This window comes from Copadichromis virginalis, linkage group LG19 (assembly GCF_057382275.1).
Source record: "Copadichromis virginalis isolate Kocher_CV1m ecotype Utaka linkage group LG19, C_Virginalis_male_GT1.1, whole genome shotgun sequence".
Classification (NCBI taxonomy): domain Eukaryota; kingdom Metazoa; phylum Chordata; class Actinopteri; order Cichliformes; family Cichlidae; genus Copadichromis; species Copadichromis virginalis.
This window is the reverse complement of record NC_140636.1, coordinates 18,718,766-18,729,228: the sequence shown is the minus strand read 5'-3', so window position 1 is coordinate 18,729,228 and position 10,463 is coordinate 18,718,766. Positions and strand designations below refer to the sequence as shown.

The following is a 10,463-nucleotide window of genomic DNA, read 5'->3' as shown; positions in this document are numbered from 1 at the left end:
CACAAAAACAAAACTGAGAATCACAAAAACAAATCAAGAAGCACAAAAACAAAAGAAGAATCACAAAAACAAATCAAGAAGCACAAAAACAAAAGAAGAATCACAAAAACAAATCAAGAAGCACAAAAACAAAAGAAGAATCACAAAAACAAATCGAGAAGCACAAAAACAAAAGAAGAATCACAAAAACAAATCAAGAAGCACAAAAACAAATCAAGAAGCACAAAAACAAAAGAAGAATCACAAAAACAAATCAAGAAGCACAAAAACAAAAGAAGAATCACAAAAACAAATTAAGAAGCACAAAAACAAAAGAAGAATCACAAAAACAAATTGAGAAGCACAATTACATTAAGAAAACCAGAAAGGGTAGGTACCAGTCGGCAACAGGAGACATCACTGATTGGATGTCCGATCTGTTCGTCTTTGGAACCGGAAGTTACTCTGCCTGTGGCGCATTTCGTTTGAAGAAGAACGGCGGAATGTTTTGTCCTAGCTGTGGGAAAAAGCTGGTTGAGGAGTCACCGAACTTTTGCAGCGGCTGTGGCGAGAGGCTTTATCACGCATCTTGCATCGGAGACACTTCACTCCCATTGAGTAAGTTAATAAGCATAATAAAATGTTTGTTATTTATTGATTTATTAGCCTAGCGTTAGCTGTTTCCAGCCCATAGCAGACCAGAGGGCTGTTCCACTAAGCGAGCTCAGAAAATCGAGGCTCATTTGAAAATGCACGCAGCTGTCAAAATGACTGCTCAAGACCTTTCTAGTAGTGAAGGTTTGAGGGCAGTTCTAGTGTTAACAAACCTCGCAGCTAGGGACCAGACTTGTCCACAAGCATATTGCATAATGAATGAGCAGAAAGACTGCAGGTTAGCCTTGTTCCTGGAACCGAATTTGGGGCAATCGAGCCTGGATTTTCAGAGTGAGCCTGGCTTTTGGGATTAGCTTGCTTCGTGGAACAGTCCTCTGAGCATTTCCACAACTGAAACGATAATAAATTAGTTCATTTATTATGTTTGGTTAACTTTAGGAACTAACCCTATTATGTGTCTATACATTAAAACTTACTGGTGTAGAATTGTATTGGTCAATAGTATCAGTTGCATTGTCATTCCTTGGTAGAAATTTTCTAGTGAGATTATTCAGTGTTGTCCTTATTTGCGTGTTGTGTGGACAATGGAATGTTATATGAATGAATGTCTTTAATGTGTGACATTGTAGTACATTTTTCCTTTGTTTCCCTTTAGCATCACAGACTACCTCAAACTGCCCGACTCCAACCTTCAGCACCTTCATAGAATACAGAAAAAAGAAAAATGAAGAGAGGCAAAAGTTTTCTGAAGGGAGGAAGGGCTTAAAGAAAAAGGAAAAAAGAAAGGTTCAGGTAGTTTGGCTAGCTCAGTCTGAAAACAAGTTGAGGTTAATTTTCTAATGACATTCTTTTGTTATTCCTTAGGGGAGTTGTGTAAAAAATGTTCAGTGTAGTAAAGCTATCCAGAATAAGAACAATTGTTTACGAGTAATTGTACATTTAGGTTGTCAGGAAGATCCCTCTTTAGCAGTTAATAAATATTCAAGTTTGAATAGATCTGCTTAGAGTCATATTAGTATCTACTTGGCCCATTGTTCATGTGTTTTTCCTTACAGATAAATGTCGGCTTGATGACCATAAAAAAGGGTGGTTTGAAGCCATACCGTGGAAAAACTATTTTCCTAACAACAGACCCTGACGCTACTGCCACAAGTCTGCTCAATCAAGCTGTTAAAAAAATGAAGGACTTTAACAAAGATCTAAAAGATGGACCTTTCCTTCTTCTGTATCCGGATGGCACTGAGGTCATTACTGTCCCTGGAACACAAAGACCATTTACACTTGAGGCTTATAAGGCTGAAGTTGGCAAGCCTTATCAAAGAATCACTGTTTTCATCTGCTTGAAGAGTGACTTTGAAGATGGTAAGCTGCTAATGTTTGTTTTGATTTTGACACACATTCCCTTAGTTTCAACAACTGCTAATTTTGAAATTGTAAAATGATAACATTACGCATAAAGCACGCAAGTCAATAGCATACCTACATTAAAATGGTGAATGGCCTGTATTTGATATAGCAACTTCTAGGGTTCTACAACCCCCCCAAGACACTTCACAACAAAACCAGTCATTCACCCATACACATTCACACACTGCTGGTGATTAGCTACAATGTGGACACAACTGTCCTGGGACTCACTGACTGAAGCAAGGCTGCTGTACACAGATGCCACCTATCCCTCCCACTACCACCACCTGGCATGGAGGGTGAAGTGTCTTGCCCAAGGACACAACTGTGACAGACTGAGCAGGGCTCAAACCTTCAACCTTTTGATTACAGGGCGGGCTTTTAACTCCTCTGCCACCATTGCTGCCTAAATTAGCTTGTATATGTTATGTTTCTTCCTGGAAACATGAAATTCAGCCATTTTTGGATCTACTGAGTCATGATTTTTAAATGCTAACTTTATGCCTTTCGTATTAATCTATTATTCATGATCAAATAAAGTTTCATACATTAGTATGAATTTAGTTTGCTTAGCTTGATTTGTTTTCATGTTTTGTAGTTGGAGAAAACTCAGACTTGTCTGACTCTGACCCCGAGATTGTTATTAAAAGGCCCTCTGAGTTTGATCTTGCTGATACACTGGTAAGTACAATTTAAATTTTTTTTATAGAGTTTTCTTGTTGTTTAGCCACCACCATTTGCCTCAGTTCAGTAAAACAGTTAATAGTTATATGTGAAATACATTTTGTGTGTGTGTGCGTGCGTGCGTGCGTGCGTGCGTGCGTGCGTGCTCGCTCGCGTGCGTGCGTGCGTGTGTTTGTTTGTTTGTTTCAGCCATGGGAACTTCAACATGAAAGCAGTCCTTTACAGAAAGCGGCAGAATATGAGTAAGTGATATTTTAAGAACATGTAATCTTTTACTGTTTTTTGCCTAAACTTTTGTATTAATGAGATATACACTTTTGTCAAGGTTAAAGGTTCAAGGTTCTTTATTTGTCACATGCATAGTTATACAAGTATAACACACAGTCATTCATTCTGTATATGGTTTTTGGAACATGGACTACATAATACTTGTATTGCTTGTTTGTTAATCAAGATGCTTAAATATTTTCAAAGTGTCAATTAATATTTTCACAGTACACAACAATAATGCTTTTCTTTGTTCTCTAAGGAAGGGTGCTGGGGATCTTGTGCTTGCTAATGAAGTACAACAGGTAAAAAACTATTTTATTAGTAAAACAGTGCAGCAGACAATCTCCACCGCCTTTACTTTGCAATTAGATGACGATTCACTGTTTGCTTATTACATTCATTGTTATTATACAATGCATTTCACATCATCAATTTTCATACTATCAATAGATTATAACAGCCACCCCTTAAAGGTACACTAAGTGAAATCATCACAAAGCAGTCTAATGTCTCAATCATGTTGGAAGGAAGGTTACATTGAAACTAACTGTGTATGACTCGTCTTTGTCATCTAGAATCTTCTGGCGCTGATCCGTAGCCATGAAACTCATGGAACGGGAGGAGGGAGAGTCACTCGTTTGTTTATAAAGATAGACTGTAGTACACAAATTTGACCACAGGATTTCTTATTTCATTCTTACTTACTGTACCTTTAGATAATCTATTGGGATAGGAAACCTAAGGTACATCCATCTACTTCCGGACCATGGGTCCCATACTGCTAAAAAAATAGGAGTCTATGAGCCAATAAAAATTATTTTCTGATCCCGTTTGATGTGTATAATGGATTTAAAATAAGATGTCCGTGAAGTATATAAACACATTTTGATGCCAAAAAGTGCTTAAGCGACAGGTGGCAAAGGTTATTTTATGTTTTGTTTGAAAAGACGTGGCGAAATGTAAATGTTCGTCTCACAAAATTGACATCATCGAACCAGACACAGAGAAGAGGAAAAGCTTAGTTTTGTTTAGCGAGCTTCGAATCCTTCTTCCAGGATGATGTGGAGAAAACCACTATAAATCTGGCCATGTGATAATTAGCAGCTACGCTGGGGGAGAAAAGCTTCTGAGGCGACATCATATTTGCGACATCTGACTTGTAGTCATTTTAAGGACAAATTTTTACAAGCTAACAAATCTCAAATTACATTACAGACATAGTCGAAACACAATTATTTATTATTTAAATTGAAGTACAACATATGTGTGATTCAGAGAGTAAGGCAAAGCAGACCAGAAAATAACTTTTATAGCTCCATTCACTTCCATTCATTTTTCTTTTGTTCAGGGACCCACGAGCAGACCAGAAGGGGAGGAGACTTAGGCTCCCTATATTAAAATAATTATCAATTGGTCAAATATGAATTTTCATTCATCCTCTTTTCTGTATTTCCAGGTCATAGATTTGGAAGAAGAAAACGATACAGGCACTACTGAATGCCTCACTGTCGAGAGCTCCTGTTACAGGTGCGTTGTATCTTGAGTAATTATTCCAGAGGTTTGCACAAAATATATACACACAATTATTATAAATGTATGTAGTTTGACTCTTTTACATTTGATTCTTCAGAAAAATAAATAGTAGAATCGTTCTATAAAAGTGGAACTGCATGTTTATGCATTTGTATTTTTGCATCTACACTTTGTGTACATGTTTTCACTCTGCAGAAACTACACACAGCTGTTTGAACCGATTGTGATTGATGATGAAGATCCTACTCCTAACGAAGCCAAAGCTGAGCCCCCAGAAGAACCTGTGTTAGTAATTTAAACATTTGAATCCAATTAACCGCCATCTTGTTCTGTACAAGACATCATGCAATCATGAGAGAAGTATATACACCTTTAAAAAATAAGTTTCCCTTTTTTTTTTTTTTTAGAGACACCAATTTGGAGGCACATGAAATTATTGCAAATTTGGCACTGGAACTTGACCACAAGAAGGTCAGCAGGTTCAATATATCAAGGTCAGCTGTATGGGATGGAGCTGTTAGAGGATTTCGACGCAGCACATACTCTGACAACTACGACATGTTCATCAAGTTTAATGATGATGCTGGCAGCTTTGAAGACGGTTTGGATACAGGTGGCCCGAGGCGTGAATTCCTCACACTTCTTATGGGCAGTCTGAGAAATCGCCCCATCTTTGATGGACCTCCAGAGAGCCGTTATCTTGTATATAATTCAAGAGGTGGATGTTTTCTCCGTAATTATTACAATGGAAATTTTAATAAAAATTGGCTTATTTTTTTCATTAGCATATTTAATAGCAATTAACCATGATAATTATGTGCCCTGTATTACAGCTGCCAGGCAAGATGAGTACTTTTTAGCAGGAAAGATGATCGCTGTATCCATTGTGCATGGGGGACCAGCACCACATTTCCTCTCCAAGAACCTGGTCAACCACATCACAGGGAATCAGAGTTTCAGCGCCACTGTAGAAGATGTGCAAGATGAGGAGATCACAAAAGTTCTACATCAGGTAGAAAATTACCTAGGCTCAGGGAATGGGTTTACTTAGAAGACACTTGGGGCCAGTTTAAAAGATTAAATCAGGATAACAGTTATCCGTGTTGGATCATATCTTGAAAGTAGGTTCAAGGTAGATTCTGTAATCTGAAAGGACAGATTTCCACCTCCCAACAACACAAGTGAAATAACAAATTGATTATTTCTTTAATCCAATGTTTGAATGAATCGTAAAAGTAGTGAAAATTATTTTTGTTTTTCTTACAGTAAACCTTTTTTTTTTATTTTTTTTTTATAGGTCCTGAAAGCTGAATCAGAGGAGTCTTTGCATAATCTTATTTTGCAAAACAGCACAATCTTCCAAACTGCTGGATGCCTCAGAAATGTCAAGCCTTGTGAGAAACAAGCATTTGTGGAGGAATACCTCAGATGGTACATCCTTGAAAGAAACCAAAGTGTCATACAACGGTAAACTCATTACTCCTTTTAAATTCAGGATGGCCAGTTGCTCATCACAGCAGCCACTGACATTTTCAGACCTTCAGATGTATATGAAAAAACTGATTCGGTAGCATCCGGTGATCTGATGAACAACAACTTAATTCCTGAGCCACTGTTGCACGCTATTAACCTTTTGACACTAGAACTCTAATTTAGTATACATTTATTGTTCACAATGACCCATAATAATCAGTCATGCAACATGATTAATTTTTCAGTTATTTATAAAAAGAGGTGATCCCTTTTTCGACACACTTGTTTATTCCAGTGTGAAAGCACTATTTTTTTTTAAATGCTGAAATCCCAATGAGCTCTTCTTTTTTTTGCTGTCACAGTTAATTTATGAGCACTATTAATTATTTTTGTGTATGCATTTGAAATCTGTCCAAATTTATAATGAAAGATCTAGTAGGTAAAGTCATTTAAACACAATTTAGAAGACTGCAATAGTCATAGCTATAAACCAATTATTAGTTATTTGTCTATCCTTTGCAGATTTAAAGATGGACTGGAAAGTCTGAATTTTTTAAGTGCACTGCAAAAACATTCCAGTGTGCTGGCCCCACTCCTATGCTTCTCTGCAAAGGCCCTGACTGCTTCAGAACTGGAGAGCATGTTCAGACCAGATCTCAGCCCAGCAGGAAGCAACAAGCGGCATAAGGAGGTCCTAACACTTGGCTTTTGGGCAGATTATCTCCTTGATTGTGAAGGTTTGAATGGCCGTTTTTATTTGTTTATAGTTTTATGAAAGGAGAGGTAAGGAAATTAATTTTCTGTAATGTACTACAGTGTTTACTTTCTTCTTTCAGAGAAGGCAACAGCAGTGTGTCTGGAAGATTTGATGATGTTTGCCACAGGGCTGACGGCAGTTCCACCGGCAGGAATGACACCACCACCATGCATCCAGTTTTTAAGTGATTCGCCTTTTCCAGTTGCAAACACCTGTGCAAATACTCTGAAGCTACCCATCTGTGACTCATATGGCATCTTTAAGGCCAACATGGACTTTGGAATTCAAAATGCTCCAGGATTTGGATGTTCTTAAATCAGCAAGGTCATCAAGTTACAGTTACTGAGTTACCCTGTTAAGTAGTGTGCCAACGGCAGCTGAACCTAACACATTCATGTGATAAGCAACTTCCATATTGTTAAACATTTAGTTGTTTTTTCTTAATATTGTGTATGTTGGAAAAGTGACAGAAATGCTGGACACTATTTGTAAATGGTTTTATTAAAGAAAATTGTAAATGTTTCCTTGTGGTTAAATGTTAATATTTAAATTCATGCCAGTTGCTGTATATTATGAACAATATTATATTCAATTTAGCAAGAGGGAAAGGAAACACTACTAACATTAAAAAAATGAAGGAAAAACAGAAGGGCTGGAGCACTCAAGTCCAAAGGTTTTATTAGGTGCAAAAAAAGGAAAGAAACTAACGTTTCAACACAGTGTGTGTCTTCGTCAGAGTAACTCTGACAAATGTCATTACAAACTGAAGTTCAGTTGGTATCTAAAACCCAGCTATGTCCTTCAGGGCCAAATACAGTTCTGTGGCCGATTCCCAGTCTTGTGGCTGCTGCAGTGTGTTTTGTTGTACAGCCTGTTGTAAATATTCCTCAATGTTTGGATCACCACACAATCCAACCGGTAGCCCCTCCTCGGGAAACACATCCAGTTCCCTCTCCTCAACAGCAAATCCACAGTCTCTTGAACCATATCTGCAAAATGAAAATAGAACAGTGAAGGATTTTTTGCTGACAATATGGAACTATATAAATCAACGCATGCAGTGACATGTTATAAACTGCTGTATCATACTTATGTGTAAAATTATGAATATATATTAACCAACTTAAGCAATAACAACACCTTGCATTTAGTTTGATGCAAAAGGTTAATTCATTTTGTTAAGAACTCAAATACCTGTGAGGCAAGAGATAGAGTTCGTTTGGAATCCCCCCTGGACACGATGCAAGTCTGCTTGGCCGGATCCTGTGTTTGTTCCAGAGGTCTTTGCATTCATCCAGGTCTTTCTGTAGAACCCCTCTGAAGCAGAATCTCAGCAAGCATTGGTGTTCGTGGCTTCCATTTAAGTTTCCAGAGTCTCTTAGGTCTCCAAACAAGTCCATCCAAAACTGAGACCTGGGTATATAATTAATATTTAAGAATCAATTTAGCTTTGTTCTTGGTCATTTTATAGGGTTTGTTACATTTTGGTCCCATTTAAAACATGCCACAAATGGATGTCAAACAAAGTAATGCATATTAGTTTTCCATAAATATTGTAGCGACCCTGCAGTAATGTTCTTGTTAAAAATGCTGTATTCTTTTCACTCTGTGTGTTGATTGTGAGGAGTGGAGAGTTTGGTCTGAGTTTTTCATTTTGTATTGGCGTCGTTAAATCTAGGCAAGCATGCTCATTTCGGCACAACAGCTGACAGTGACCATTTTGAGTTCCTGCAATAAAGTGACGGCTGTTAACGTCTGTCTCATCCAACTTTTCAACACGTCCAGCAGGACGCTACTCTATTTTCTTAAATGCATGTAAAAAAAAACGATCTGATCAGCTTTCACTGTAGCTTACACCTACCAGACACAAATGTACCCACCTTCCTCTTCTGAAATAAGACCACCATGACTCGATGCGCTGATTCCCAGTAGATGATCCGTAACTGTGGCTTGACGATCCAGCATAATAGTCCGTGTGCGCGTGACGGAGGGTACACTGTATTGCTGCCATAGTCCCATTCTCAGTCCCGAAGTCTGTTCGTAATCTCATTGGTATCACACCAAGACTCTTTACACAGTTTATATAATTGTGAGCTATAACAGCCGGGTTGTTGTTTGTTGCTCCACACACAAGCCACATCAGTCTTCTTGAAAAGCCATCTATACATCCTGACAGGGCCAAGCCAAAGGGTTTCAGTTTATCATAGCCATCTACATGCCATATGTAATTGGGCCCCATGGAGTGATACGTGCGTCTTGTGAACCTCCTTCGAGTTCTCAAAGCGATTCCTTGAGGATTTAGTTGTCTCAACAGCCTCATAACTACATCACGCTTGACACGCAGCTTGTGTTTTTGTTTGAGAACTTGCCACATGGTCCGATATCCAAACAATTGTCCTGGTCCTCGAAGCTCGGCCAAAATGGCACGCCTCACCTCAGGAAGTGGAGAATAGTTGCCTCGTCTGTACAGTCCAGATTCTTTTAAATGCGTTTTCAGTGTACGCATACTAATTGCAATGTCATGATTACACTTGAGCATATCCAGTATCACCTCGTATGTATGTCCTGGATCAAAATATTCTCGAATAGCAACAGCTATGTTTGGGTCACCGCTAATGTTCATGTTTGAAAAAAATGCGCCACAGGCAGAGTAACTTCCGGTTCCAAAGATGAACAGCGCGGACGTCCAATCAGTGATGTCTCCTGTTGCCGACTGGTACCTACCCTTTCCGGTTTTCTTAATGTAATTGTGCTTCTCAATTTGTTTTTGTGATTCTTCTTTTGTTTTTGTGCTTCTTGATTTGTTTTTGTGATTCTTCTTTTGTTTTTGTGCTTCTTGATTTGTTTTTGTGATTCTCAGTTTTGTTTTTGTGCTTCTCAATTTTGTTTTTGTGATTCTCAGTTTTGTTTTTGTGCTTCTCAATTTTGTTTTTGTGATTCTCAGTTTTGTTTTTGTGCTTCTTGATTTGTTTTTTTGTTTCTCGATTTTGTTGTTGTGTTTAGCAATTTGTTGGTGTGATTTGCACTTCAGGGCCACCGTAAGAAGCTGTCTTAAATTGCAATGCTGTAAAAAAAACAAAAAAAACAACAACAAAAAACTAACCAAAAAATTCAGAGAAAGACAATTTTATGTGTTTTTCTTTTTCACAATTTGTTTTAGGATTTCTTTCATACATGCTACAACAATAACAATATTAATTTTGTTTTCAAAATCATTTCTTAAGGAAATTCTCACCATGTGGTTTTGTGTGTTCTAACTTGTAAGCATTCACACCATTATTAATTCTGTTGCACTGGCTGCAAGGTCCATTTTAAGATTGTAGTTTTTACTTTTAGAGCTCTGTATGGACAAGCCCTGATGTTCATCAGTGAACTTTTTACATCTATATATTGCAAGCTGGTTCCTGAGGTCATGTGATTGGAGCCTGCAGGCTGTCCATCATGTAAGGCTGAGAACTAAAGGTTGCAGAGCTTTTTTTTTTTTTTTTTAACAGTGGCCCCCAGACTGTGGACGTCTGTCCAACTGAGCTTGAGAATTGTGTTTTTTTTACCATTTTGCTTGTATGGGGAACTTTCATGTTTGCATGGCTAGTATGTAAAAATGTATGCTTTGGATTTATATGTTGGAGTTGCCCCTGCAAGAAAAGAGGGAAGTGCCATATGCAATTGGACCTGATCTGTATGTATAACTGCAACAATCTGGCAGTTTAAAACAGTGTGAAGTCTTGTTATGGTATGCCAACTG

The 10,463-nt window shown here is 38.0% G+C and overlaps 1 protein-coding gene across 1 annotated transcript; it reads left to right on the top strand.

Moving 5' to 3' along the window:
• Positions 1 to 390: 390 nt before the first annotated feature.
• LOC146685921 (uncharacterized) lies at positions 391 to 7,241 on the top strand. The gene is made up of 13 exons (XM_085441915.1): positions 391 to 597; positions 1,250 to 1,386; positions 1,650 to 1,956; positions 2,600 to 2,682; positions 2,875 to 2,927; positions 3,215 to 3,257; positions 4,412 to 4,482; positions 4,684 to 4,773; positions 4,896 to 5,206; positions 5,322 to 5,500; positions 5,786 to 5,955; positions 6,484 to 6,698; positions 6,798 to 7,241. The coding sequence occupies exons 1-13, from the start codon at positions 408 to 410 to the stop codon at positions 7,031 to 7,033; spliced, it is 2,085 nt and encodes a 694-aa protein (XP_085298041.1). The 5' UTR covers positions 391 to 407; the 3' UTR covers positions 7,034 to 7,241.
• Positions 7,242 to 10,463: the final 3,222 nt, after the last annotated feature.